At 55.6% G+C, this 13,225-nt stretch overlaps 3 protein-coding genes across 7 annotated transcripts in view; 1 reads left to right on the top strand and 2 right to left on the bottom strand.

The window, feature by feature from the left end:
• LOC113215902 (longitudinals lacking protein) overlaps positions 1 to 13,225 on the top strand; it is a 129,848-nt gene that overhangs the window by 37,562 nt on the left and 79,061 nt on the right. The gene's annotated exons all lie outside the window — the stretch shown is intronic.
• Positions 3,540 to 6,615, bottom strand: LOC113215892 (myc-associated zinc finger protein-like). The gene is made up of 4 exons (XM_026435558.2): positions 6,466 to 6,615; positions 4,270 to 5,602; positions 4,024 to 4,198; positions 3,540 to 3,940 (listed from the first exon to the last, which is right to left on the bottom strand). The coding sequence occupies exons 1-2, from the start codon at positions 6,515 to 6,517 to the stop codon at positions 4,521 to 4,523; spliced, it is 1,134 nt and encodes a 377-aa protein (XP_026291343.1). The 5' UTR covers positions 6,518 to 6,615; the 3' UTR covers positions 3,540 to 3,940; positions 4,024 to 4,198; positions 4,270 to 4,520.
• Positions 6,546 to 9,877, bottom strand: LOC127749251 (zinc finger protein 90 homolog). Of its 2 annotated transcripts, XM_052266669.1 has the most exons (4): positions 9,746 to 9,877; positions 8,197 to 9,238; positions 7,041 to 7,871; positions 6,546 to 6,695 (listed from the first exon to the last, which is right to left on the bottom strand). In XM_052266669.1, exons 2-4 carry the CDS (start codon positions 8,351 to 8,353, stop codon positions 6,649 to 6,651), a joined length of 1,035 nt encoding a protein of 344 aa, XP_052122629.1. In that variant the 5' UTR covers positions 8,354 to 9,238; positions 9,746 to 9,877; the 3' UTR covers positions 6,546 to 6,648. The 2 variants fall into 2 exon arrangements, with proteins under 2 accessions (XP_052122629.1, XP_052122627.1); XM_052266667.1 differs by lacking the exon at positions 6,546 to 6,695 and having other exon boundaries at positions 6,847 to 7,871.

Genomic DNA, 13,225 nt, shown 5'->3' with positions numbered 1-13,225 from the left:
TAAATAGAATAATTTTCACAGAGATCCGAACGACAAGACAACAGCTGTACATTTTCACTAGAAGGTAGAACAGCACCAGTGCAAGTCACTATACATTTCAAACGAAGTAGTAGCACACTTAACCCTCACTAATTAAGCACGTGTCTTGCGAGTAGCCGAGCCAGGCGAGCCAGGCGAGCCAGGCACCCCACCCCATAGAGAGACAGCCCGCGAACGCTCGTCCCGAGCACGAGTGAGCGCCGCGAGCGCAGCAACGACATCAGAGAGCTCACCGGAGAGTGAGCGCTCGTGCGAGCCGGCGGGCAAGAGCAAGCCGCGAGCCCTCGCGCGGGCGCTCAGTCCACGGAGAGCTCTCTCATCTCATTGCAGGGCGGGGCGAGGGAGGGGGGAGAGTCACCCCCGCCGGGGGCTGACGACCAGCCTCAGCTTCCCACTGCCAGGGGCGTTCCCCCCAGAGTGGCAGCCCACTCGGACACACCCGTCAGCAAGTACCTAACCGCGGCTACTCTGGGGAAAGAACCTGGCGACCTATAGCCTCGCACATGGGGCCGGGGACCGCTCGCCCGGAGGCTCGACCCCCGCCCCCCGTCCCTCCCCCGATCAGTTGAGTTCCGGGTGGTGCTTGCGGACGTGCATGCGCAGGTTGCCGCTCTGGGAGAAGCGCGCCTGGCACACTTGGCACTGGTAACGCTTGGTCTTGGTGTGCACGACGCGGTGGCGCCGCCAGTTGCTGAGGTCCGTGAAGGCGGCGGGGCACACCGTGCAGCGGTAGGGCCGCTCGCCCGTGTGGGAACGCACGTGCACGTTGAGGGAGGTGCGGTTCGAGAGCACCTTGCCGCAGTGCGTGCACTGGAAGGGATTGCCGGCCGCCGCGCCGCCGCCGCCGCTGGCCCGCGGGGCGCGCTGCCGCGGCCACGGCGCCTGCTGGCCCTGCTCGTGCGCCTGCGTCGGCCACGGGTAGGCCACGGCCATCCCGTGCTGCGGCTCCTCGTCCTGCTTCTGCTGGCCCATCCATGGCGCCCACTCGTCTGCAAGAGAGAAAGAGGACAGTTAGAAACATTCAACGAGCAGTTGTAAGAAAGAGGGTCACGAGCGAGGTCACGAGTGTGCAGGTGGCGGCGATTGATCAACAAATGTAGGGCATATGGAGTGATTTCTTGTTTGTTTTTATAAAACCTGGCTGAGAACTTCATTGACATCCATAGGCAGTGAGTGCCGTAGCACACCGTGGAGCCTAGTCGCTAGGTGCCATAGGGCACAAACAAGGACAAGGGGCACACCACACGTCAACCAGGAATATACAGAGTAAGCTTTCCCCTCACTGATACACATCGAGAAAATTTATTGTCAGGAAAAATTACAGCATCAAAAGACTTGATCTGTTTCTAGCAAGAACTAATCCTTTGATTTTCTTTGATTTTTTTTAAAAAGCATAATCAGCAGACACTTAATATACATATATAACGAAGCAGCTAAAACTACTCCATAAAACTTCATTGGAGAAAATGGTAATCATAATAAACAAACGTTCTCTTTAAAGAGCAAAATTATCACGGACTTGTAGGACTGCATATATTACAACAAAGAAATACCCTAAAGGTTGCAAAGGCATCATGGCAAAAATTATACATGACTTATAAGCGGTAAAAGCACAGACCCTCGCCAACAGGCAGGAAAGTGCACACAGCTCAAAGCTGTGCAAAATTAATTAATACAAGGCACCAAAAATCACACGATCACACCGTCCGTCTCGCTCAGACCACATGTTTGAAGACGGCGTCCTCGGGGGCGGGCTGCAGGGGCGTGGCGGGCGGGGTGGGCATGGCCATGGGGTTGCGGTAGTGGGTGGCCATGTGCGAGCGCACCCGCTGCATGGAGGACAGCACCTTGCCGCACACGGGGCAGCCCAGGCTCTGGCGCACGTAGCTCGACTGCTTCTTGTCGCCCTGCATGTGCACCGCGTTGATGTGCGACTCGAGCCGCTGGCGCGAGGACAGCACGCGGCCGCACTGCTCGCACTGGCGCGCGAAGGGCTGCTGCTTGCGCTCCTCGTCCGTGTGCGTCACCATGTGGCGCTGCAGGATCGACATGGAGCCCATGTGCTTGCGGCACACGCGGCACTTGTAGGTGCGTCGCCGCCCCAGGCGGCCCGGGCTCACCGACTCGTCGGCCGCCGACGACAGCTCGTCGGCGTCGCCCTCCTCCAGCTCCACTTCGGCCTCGATGTCCGCCTCGAAGTCGGCCTCGATGTCCTCCGAGCCGTCGGGCTCGTCCTTGACCAGGGCGTTCCACACGTCGCTCTCCTCCAGGTCGTCCATACTCACCTCGATGACGGCCGAGCTCACCTCCGGCCCTGCATCCCGGGAGGCCTCCGCGCCAACCTCCGCGGCGACATGGGGGACAGCCTTCAGGGCCACCGCCGCGGCCGCCACTGTAGACACCGTGGACGTGCGGGACGCTGGGCGGGGTGTCTCCTGAACCCACACGGCCGTGGAGGCCGCCGACCTGCAGAGCGGGGCGCGGAGGGCCGGGGCCTGCGGCACCTCCTGCACCTCCTCCTCCTCGGCGGCGGCTGCAGAGCCCTCGACCCACACCTCCGTGCCCTGCGCGCGCAGGAAGCTCGCCACCCCTGCAACAACAGCGAACGTCAGCGCAACACGAACGGGCGGCGTCCGGGAACGTGCACAAGAAGCAAGCACCACGGCAGGCAGCCACACAACCAGCCACCGGCCCAAACGAGCGAGGAGACCGTTCACGACATCTACAACAATGACAACGGCATGCGTAAAATGTAAAATATTTATTACATAAACAACATTAACAAACAGAAAAAAGAAAACACATCTAAAGGGAAAACATGGAAAACCAAAATCATATCGCCCGCATCACTTCACTTGACTCCTGTTCAGTCCCGCGGCTGTCCGCCGTGCACGGTGCTGTAGTGCCACTGCAGGTTGCCCTCCACGACGAACGTCTTGCCGCACAGCGTGCACATGTGCAGGCCGCCCGTGCCGCGGTGCTCCTTGGCGTGCGCCTTGAGCTCGGAGGGGAGGCGGAAGCCCTCGCCGCACGCCTGGCACGTGTACGGCTTGACGTTCTTGTGCTGCACCTTCATGTGGCGGTAGAGGGCGCTGTACTCGGGGAAGGCAAAGCCGCACACGGTGCACGCGTACGGCCGCGGCTTGGTCGTCACGTGCTGCATGAGGTGACCGCGGAGGCGCTTCTTGTTGGAGAGCACGCGGCCGCACAGCCCGCACTGGGTGTCGCTGGAGCGCGGGTCGCCCAGGCGGCTCAGCAGCGCCGCCACGGCCGTGTCGTCCACCACCAGGCCCTTGCTGTTGAGCGGGCGGTCGTCGGCGCCGCCCGCGTCCCCGAGAGCGTCGCCCTGGTCGCCGTTCTGGGTCGGCCAGTCCAGCGGCAGGTCGCCCCAGGGCAGGGCGTCATCTAGAAACACACAGAGCAAGAGTCAGCGAATGCGAAAGTCTGGCAGCGCCCGCGAGTCGAGTGGGGGAGGAATGAGGGTAGAATAAACGCACACGTTTTTGCCAAGTTGTTTTATTTGCTCGGTGTCCGGAACCAAAGATTAGAAACTCGAAACGTGAATGGTGATAGGATGGAAACTTGCATGATTAAAAAATAACAATAAACTTGACTCTCATCAGAGAAAGACAAAGAGCTTTTTTACAGTTAGGGAAAAAATATTCAATATTTCTCACTAATATATTTTACACCAAACTAAAAAGTAAACCCTAGTATAACAGTATCAAGACCAGTACAAATAAAATCATAATTCAGCTACATATTCATTTGTAACTTCATTAGTGTCCTCTGTATCTTTTCATCGGACAAGGGCATGCAAGTGTGGACTCCTCGACACTCTAGCACTACACTGCAGTCATCACTCATGATCACTTTGGCATTGCAAGTGCTTGCACAACAGCTGTGAAAGAAACAAGAAAGGATAATCTAAAAAAACGACCAACCTCTAATTTGTTGAATTATTTTATGGGAATTCTGACTTACCTCCAGGCCTTTCTTGGTGGTTTTTTTCGGTACTTGTACCTGTTGTGAAGCACACATGGCCTGCCCAAGTTAGTCTTGATAAGAATTGGTTGAAGATACTGATGATTCAGGAAAGGCTCAGAGTCAGACTCCACAGAAGAACCGGGGAATATGCCACTAGGAGCCACAATAAAACCTGAGAAAGCATGTTACACAATTAGAAGAAACAAAAATACTTGTGAGATAAGATCAACATTAGATTTTTACCTGGGAATGGGCTGGTATATTGACACTATAATGTTAGGAAAGGGAGCGAAGTAACAATACAAAAGTCATCAAAATTATACTATACAAAAAAATTACTTTATTGAACATTACCCAATTGCATAGAAAACTTGCGTAGAACTAAATTTCTTCATGGAATAATTTAGTGTCATGGAGGTTTTATCCCCCACCAGTCAAAATTCATTAGATAAAGATTTGGATTAAGATAAAACAATTTAAACTGCCTGCTGACATTACTTCTTAATGTAAGAAGTACCTTTCAATATAACTTTATCTTTATGGTATTTTCTAACATGATCATTTAAGAGGCTTGGCAATTTAAAGCTCTGATCACAAAACTCACAAGCGTATGGTTTAGCATTTTTGTGCCATTGTAGGTAGTGGCGCCACATCCCTGAATACTCATAGAAGGTGGTGCGTGTGGGACACACCTTACAAACAAAGTTCTCTGGCGGGTTTTCCATGTGACAATACACGTGAGTCCTAAGCCTCTGCACCATAGTTATCACCTTGGAGCACACGGGGCATCGGTAACCTCCTGGCCCGCGGTAAGTCTTCATCAATGTCTTTCGCGGAAGGTCCAGGACGTTTTGCGCGAGCTGCTCGTTGAGCTCGTGCGCGGTGATCTGGGAGGGGTCCAGCCTCGCGCCGACCGCCAGGTGCTTGCGCCTCCAGTGGTCGAGCAGGGCGCGGTCGCCGCCCTCGACCAGGCCCTTGCACCTGCGGCAGCGGAAGCGACGGGAGGTGTCATCCTCGTGCAGCACCAGCGGCTGCGGCCTGTTGTTGAAGGACTTCTTGTTGGACTTGGCAGCCTCGCCCTCCGAGTCGGCCGGGGCGAGGGGCTGCTTCTGGCGCCTGAACTTGGTCGCCTTTGAGGGCTTGGCCTTCTTGGCGATGGTGCCGAGCCTCCTGGCCCGCGCGACCCCGTGCCCGTTCCTGGGCGGGCGAGTGGGCTGCGGCAGGAACTGGGCGATGACGTTGGCCACGGCGTCGCTGTGCGCGTCGCACGGCGCCCCCGGCACGCAGCAGGCGTGGCGGCCGGGGAGGCGGGACGGCCCGGGCTCAGTCTTCACTTGCACGGCCGCGGCGCCCTTCCTGGGGGAGCGGCGCGGGGCCGACGCCGAGGGCGACGCCGCTCGCGACACCACCGGGGTCATGAGGGGGTCCACGGCGGGGGGCGTTGGCGACGCCGCCGCGGAGGACGAAGGCGCGGGGGACCAGGCGTCCACGTCCTCGTAGTCTTCGTCGTCCTCCAGCGGGTCGTTCTCGTCCATGTAGTTCAGGCTCATTGGGTTCGTGTAGTATACAAAGTGGCCTGCAAGCAGAGGTTTGGGCGGTTAGCGCGTTGCCGCAGCGGATCAGTCCGCTTGTACACAGTTCCCCACGCACAGCACAGGCACAAACCCAACGGAAATCAATAACGGTACGATGCAATGAACGATGCAATTCTACCACCAAAACTACGATAGCAAAATTCCAAATCAATCTGACAGAGAAACGAAGAAGAAAGTTATAAGGGCGCTTATAGAAAACAAAAGGACACAATAGATTTATTTTTTTCAAAGACTGATATCTATATAAAGCGCTTGGGTTCAAGGTAAACCACAAGAAACCTATATGGTATCGGTACACGCGTGAGAGCGGGTCGCCTATTCGCTATGGGCCAAGGCACCACGGTCAGGGTACATAGGCAAACCTGCTCTCACATCTACCTACATAGCAAGTCTTCGGAATGAACCAAGTCATAAATCATCCAGAAAGTACGTCCGTTATTCTGCCTCTGCTCTGCGTCCTCCCATAGCGCCTTGTAGGTAGGCAACACATCGCATGCACCATGCATGCATGTACGGCGGGGCGGCCTACCCAAAGTCTCGCAGGCGCCGAGCTCTCGTAGTTTGCAGAATAAATCAGAGAGAGAATAAAAGGACGTACTTTCGGGATGATCCAGAAAAAAATATAGTGAAATCAAGAACTCGAATAAAACTAAAGCGCTTTCACAGAAACGGGTAGAAGTTAGTTTATGGCTCACAAGAGTGGGACAATATCAATGTTGGCAAAGGCCTATTTTTTCGGTGATCTTTCTTCAAGTGCGCCTTCAGGGGTGCGACAATGAGAAGAGTTCACTGCAAAGTCGCATGGTGGTTTTTACAGGCATTGTATGGCTTCTTGTTTGCCCACCTCTCAGAGACGTGCGACCTCCCGCTTCCTCAAGCTCCCAGAGGGGCTTCATCCATGTTTAAACTTTGGCCCCGCGCGCTCTTCCAGTTCCGAATCAGAGGTGGGCGCCCGCTTCACTAGCACTGCGCCGTCGCTGGGGCCCGCGGCAGCGCAGGGCGAAGTCGTGTCGCCCTCGTACACTCATCACCCTCCTCCAGGTCCTCTTCGGTCTCGTCCTAAAGGTTCGTGACCTGCCAGCAAATATGAGTGGTTAATCATTTGTTCGCTTGTATGAATCGAAATAACTCGAACAAAAGTACAAAGGTAAACATAATCAAAATCTATTAAAGAGATACAGGGGAAAAGGTGAGTGCAAAGTGCAAATAATCTTAACTAGCGGCATGAAACAGAAGGTCTTATTATTTTATTGTCAACAAAAATTACACTAAGTTATTACTATTCGCCAGAGAGTTTATCCTTATGATCTGCCCTTACGTGTCTCAGCCTTTCGCTCGTCAATTTGAAGTTACGGTCGCAATAGGCACACGGGTAAGGGTTCACGTTCTTGTGGTAAGTGCGATGGTGGTACCACAAACCTGAATACTCATAAAAAGCTACGCCATCCGGACACATGGTGCAGACATAGTTGAGCGGCGGACTCTCCATGTGACAATAAAGGTGAGATATTGTTCTCGACACAGAAGTGATGACCTTGGCGCAGATGGGGCAGCTGAACCCGCCGCGCACGCGGCAGGTGTCCGCTAGGCTCTTCCGGGGCAGATCCAGCAAGCCTCGGACCCGGTCGTCGTCGAGCTCGTGGGCCGCAACCACCGAGGGGTCCGGCGCGGCCCCCGCCGGCAGGTGGGCCTCCCCCCAGTGCCGCAGCAGCGCGCCGTCGCCGACCACCAGGTCCTTGCACTTGCGGCAGCGGAAGCGGCGGGTGGTGAATCCCTCCTCGAGGACCAGCGGCTGGATCGTGTTGTTGACGCGGTTTTTGAAATCCCGCCGGACCTCGGCCCTAGCCTTGGCCTCCTCTGCTCTGGCCCTGGCCCGGGCCCTTGCCCTGGCCTTGACTTCGGCCCGCGCCCTGGCCTTGTCTACGGCATTTGAACGGGGACGGCCGAGCTTCTTCTTGGGCCCTGCGCTGCCGCCCTGCACAGCCCCATGGCAGCTCGCGATGCGCAGAGCTGACGCGTCCGCAGTAGCTTCCACTTTGACAGTGGGTGGTCGCCCGCGGCGTTTGGGTAGAAGCGGGGTGGCTGTGGATCCTGACGGGTCCTCCAAAAGGTGCGCGGCGAGGCAGGAGGGCGCGGATGGCGAGGGCGTCACGTCCTCGTACTCGTCGTCCAGGTAGCAGCCCTGCAGAGGGTCCTCTTCGTTCTCGTCCAGAAGACCACTCTGATCGTTGGCACAGTACGCGAAGTGACCTGCGAGCAGACGGGTGAGAGGTTAACAGGTTGTCGTGTCAAAGTACTTGAGTCAACGGCAGAACGTGCATATACCAACAAGCACTAAAAAAAAATCAAAACGAAAAAAAGAAAAAGAAAGAAACACTATGCTCTTACTACAAAACCGAGATCAGCATTCATTGCTAGTACAGAAAGATAGACAAAGAAGCTGGTAAAATTATACACCCGATTTGCAAACAGAAAATGAAGAACTTTTTATTATTACATTATTATTACTAGCCAAAAGGAAAATAATGAAACACATACAAAAATCACGAGATATTGTCTTTATGGTTTTGCTTACTGTGTGCCTTCAGGACGAGACCCGGCAACCTAAAACATTTGTAACACAATTCACATCGATGGGGTCGCATTTCTGTGCCAAAAGCGATAGTGGTGCAACAATCCTGACTGCTCAGAAAATGACACTTGACATAGGGTACAAGTCGTGCCAAAGACATAGTTTTCGACGGGATTTTCCAAATGACGAGGTAAATGGGAAAGAAGGTTCTGTTTTTTCGCTAGCACCTTCGAACAAACGGGGCAACGAAACCCTCCGCGCACGCGGTAGTTATGCGCAAGCGTCGTGGGCGGGAGATTCAGCGCGGTTTGAGCCAGCTCGTCGTTGACTTCATACGCAGTAATCTTGGACGGGTCCAGTACTGCCCCCACCGCCAAGTGCTTGCGCCTCCAGTGGTCGAGCAGCGCGCCATCACCGCCCTCGACCCGGTCCTTGCACTTGACACAGCGGAACCGGCGGGTAGTGTCGCCCTCATCGAGCACCAGCGGCTGCGGCCCCTTGTTGAAGCGATTCTTGGAGGCCTGGGCTGCATCGCTTTTAGAGTCTTCCGGGGCAAGGGGTTGCTTATGGAGCATAAAACTGTTCGGCTCGGAAGGCTTGGCGACGGCGCTGAGCTCTCTCGCCCGCGCGACTCCGTGCCCCAGTTTCAGCGACTCCGTGACATTCTTACGTGGACGGCCTCGCTTCTTCTTACGTGGACGGCCGATCTTCTTCTTAATTTTAGGCGCTGCCGCGCGCCCCGCGCTGTCGTCCTGCACAGCCTCGCGGGTGCTCGGGATGCGCAGAGCTGACGTGTCCGCCGTAGCTTCTACCTCGACAGCGGCGGCGGGTCCAGGCGTGGATGGGCGCGCGACGCCCTCTGGTGGGAGCAGGGTGGCTGTGGATCCTGACGGGGCCTCTGAGGGCTGCGCGGCAAGCCAGGCGGGCGTGGGGGGCGAGGGCTTCACGTCCTCGCACTCGTCGTCCAGGCGGCAGACCTGCAGAGGGTCCTGTTCGTTCTCGTCCAGAAGACCACTCTGATCGTTGGCGCAGTTCGCGAAGTGACCTGTGAGCACATGGGTGAGAGGTTAACAGGTTGTCGTGTCGAAGTACTTGAGTTAACGGGAAGAACGTGCATATACCAACAACAAGCACTAGAAAAAAAAAGAAACACTATACTCTTACTACAAAACTGAGATCAGCACTCATTGCTACGCATTGCTAGAACAGGGAGATAGACAAAGATGCTGGTAAAATTATACACCCGATGTCCAAAAAATAAGTTGAAAGTTTTTATTGCTTGCGAAAAATTAAACAATTAAACACACCAAAAAAATCACGAGTCATTGTCACTATGGTTTTGCTTCATGTGAACCTTCAGGAGGTTCAAATACTTAAAACCTTTGTTGCACAAGTCACACCGATAAGGGTCTTCATTTTTGTGCTGAGTGCGGTAGTGGTGCAACAACAATGACAGCTCAAAATACGCCACTCGTTGAGGACATAGGCTACAGACATAGTTTTCCGGGGGATGGTCCAAGTGATGAGGTACATGGGATAACAGTCTACTCACATGTCCAAGCACCTTCGAGCACACGGCACAGCGAAACCCTTCGGGCACGCGGTAGGCTTGCTTAACCGCCTTTCGCGGTAGATCCAGCACGTGTTGAGCAAGCTCGTTATTGAGCTCGTGCGCACTGATCTTGGAGGGGTCGAGCGTTGCCCCGGCCGCCAAGTGCTTGTCCCTCCAGTGCTGCAGCAGCGCGCCGTCGCCACCCTCGACCAGGGCCTTGCACCTACCGCGGTGCACAGCGCAGCGGTAGCGACGAGTTGTGTCGCCCTCGTTGAGAACCAGCGGCTGCGGCCTGCTATTGTAGGACTTCTTGGAAGGCTTGGCAGCTTCCTCCTCAGAGTCAGCCGGGGAAAGAGGCTGTTTTCGCAGCCTAAATCTGTTCGGCTTGGCCTTCTTGGCAAGGGCGCTGAGCCTCCTCGCCCGCGCGAGTCTGTGCCCGATCCTGTGCGGGCGCGTGGACTGCGGCACGGGCTGAGCGATGTCGTTGGCCACGGCATCGCTGTGCGCGTCGCACAGCGCCCCCGGTTCGCAGCAGCCGTTGTGGACGAGCAGACGGGAGGGCCCAGGCTCAGGGTCCCCTTGCCCGGCTGAGGCACCCTTACTAGCAGAGCCACACTCGGCCCCGGCCCCAGCTCGGGCCTTTTTCAGCGACTCTGTGCCGTTCTTACGAGGACGGCCCCGTTTTCTCTTGTTCTCAGGCGCTGTCGCGGCCGCCCTGCTGTGGCCCTGCACAGCCCTATGGATGTCCACGGTGGGCAGCGGTGACGCGTCTGTCGTATCGTCTACTTTGTCAGCCGCGGCAGGTCCGGGCATGGGTGGGCGCCCGATGCTCTGGCCCTGGGGTGCGAGAAGGGTGGGTCTGGATCCTGACGGTTCCGATGGCCCTGGGGAACTCTCTCCCTGACTCGGCCGGTGGGCGAATGGTGTGCTGAGTGGGGGCGACGCGGGCGACGCCAAGGGGGGCGAGGCAGGGCAGGACAGCGCGGCGGGCGAGCACGTCACACCCTCGCACTCGTCGTCCCGGTGGCAGAACCGCAGCGGGTCCTCCGCGCTCTCGTCCACTGAGATTCCGCTTTGGTCGTTCGCGCAGTAGGCGAAGTGACCTGCGAGCACAGGGGTGAGGGGTTACAACTTTGTCGTGCAGAATTACTTTGGAAAACGAACATTACGAGCAGATTCCAACAAGCACTAAACGAAAAAGAAACACAACGCTCTAACTACAAAACCGAGATCAATACTCTACTTCAAACACTACTACTGGAAATGCATAAAATAAGCTGGTAAAACAATTAAACACCCGGTGTTCAATAAGATCTAGTCTTTATATTGCTGAGCAAAAATAATAACAGACACAAAGAAAAAATCACATGATATTGTCCTGATGGTTCTGCTTCATGTGGGACTTCAGGAGGGCCCGCAACTTAAAACCTTTGTTGCAAAAGTCACACCGATAAGGGTACTCATTTCTGTGGTGATAGCGGTAGTGGTGCCACAACCCTGAATACTCAAAATATGCCACTCGTTCAGGACATATGCTACAAACATAGTTTTCGGGGGGTTGGTCCAAGTGATGGGGTAGATGGGTAGCAAGTCTTTGAGGTTTCGCTATCACCTTCGAGCACACAGGGCAACGAAACCCTCCAGGCACGAGGTATTCTTTGCTGAGCGTCTGTCGCGGAAGACCCAACGCGTACCGAGCGACCTCGTCGTTGAGCTCATACGCTGAAATCGTGGATGGGTCCAGCACTGCCCCCGCCGCCAAGTGCTTGTCCCTCCAGTGCTGCAGCAACGCGCCGTCGCCGACTATCAGGTCCTTGCACCGACAGCGAAAGCGGCGGGTAGTGGAGCCCTCCTCGAGGACCAGCCGCTGGACCGAATTATTGGTCCGAACTGGAAAAGTCCGCCTTAGCTTGCCTTTGCCGTCCTCTCCTTTGGCCTTGGCTTCGGCCCGACCCTTGGCGCGAGTCTTTCTCAGCGTCTCTGTGCCATTCTTAGGGGGACGGCCTTGCTTCCTCTTGTCCCCAACCGCAGCCGCGGGGCCGGCTGGGTCGTCCTGCACAGCCCCACCGTAGCTCGCGATGCGCGGAGGCGACGTGTCCATTGCAGCTTCCACTTTGACCGCGGCTACGCTTCCAGCAGCATTGGGTGCACGCCCGCGGCGCTTAGGTGGGGGCATGGTGCATCTGGATCCTGACGGGTGCTCCAATGAGGGCGCGGAGCTCGTCACGTCCTCGTCGTCCATGTCGCAGCCCTGCAGAGGGTCCTCTTCGTTCTCGTCCAGGAGACCGCTTTGATCGTTGGCGCAGTACGCGAAGTGACCTGTGAGCACATGGGTGAAGAGTTACAAGAGAAAAGAGGAAACAAGCACCACGGGCAGATACCAACAAGTACTAAAAAGGAATACTACGCTCTTACTACAAAACCAATCAACAATCATTATAAGTACAAACGGATAAACAAAGAAGCTGGTGAAGTAATAAAATAATGGCCGATGTCCATTGAAATAAATCTGTCATTTTTTTATTGTTTCCCCAAAAGAAAATAGTTACACACCAAAAAATCACGAGGTATCATGGTATAGCTTCACATGTGCCTTCAGAAGGCTTGGCAACCTGAAGCGTTTGTCGCAGGAGTCACACTGATAGGGGTCCGCATCACTGTGGTAAACGCGATAGTGCTTCCACAACGCCGCGGGGTCAATATATGCAACTCGATCAGGACATATGCTACAGACATGGGTTTCGGGGGGATCGTCAAAGTGGTGAGGCAAATGGGAAATGAGAAGTCTATAGATTCGCGATACAACTTTGGAGCACACGGGACAACGGAACCCTCCGGGTACGCGGTAGTTTTTTCTTAGCGTCTTTCGCGGAAGATCCAACACTTTTCGAGCGAACTCGTCGTTGAGCTCATACGCTGCAATCTTGGAGCTGTCGACAGTCGCCCCCACCGCTGTGTGGTGGATCCTCCAGTGGTCCACCAGTGCACCGTCGCCGCGAATGACCAGGTGCTTGCAGTAGATGCAGCGGAAGCGGCGAATGGTGTCACCCTCTCGGAGCACCAGCGGCTGCGGCCTGCTGTGGTAGCCGTGGTTGTACGGGTTTTCGGAAGTCTTGACGACAGCCTTGCTAGCCTCGCTGGCCTCGCTGGCCTCGCTAGCCTCGCTGGTCTCGCTAGCCTCGCTTGCCTCGCCCTCAGAGTCTGAGGACGCAGTCTTCAGTTCCACCCTGGTGGTGCGCTTCCTGGCGGAGCGGCGGAGCGGGCCCGAGCTGGGCGGCGACGCCGGGGTCAGGAGGGGATCAACAGCGTCGTCGTCCTGCAGCGGTTGCTGTTTGACATCGTCCAACAGGTAGTCCACAAAGTGACCTGCGAGCACAAGTGATTGGTTAAAACATGGAGTGCATTGATCAGAAAAATAAGTTCAGCCAGCAGCGTGCGCATAAACGAAAAATAGAAACATCACCAGACCTTCATCCTCAT

The sequence above is a fragment of the Frankliniella occidentalis genome, unplaced genomic scaffold, assembly GCF_000697945.3.
Source record: "Frankliniella occidentalis isolate FOCC.00 unplaced genomic scaffold, Focc_3.1 Scaffold41, whole genome shotgun sequence".
Classification (NCBI taxonomy): Eukaryota; Metazoa; Arthropoda; class Insecta; order Thysanoptera; family Thripidae; genus Frankliniella; species Frankliniella occidentalis.
The sequence above is the reverse complement of the archived record's forward strand: the minus strand, read 5'-3'. Positions and strand labels throughout refer to the sequence as shown.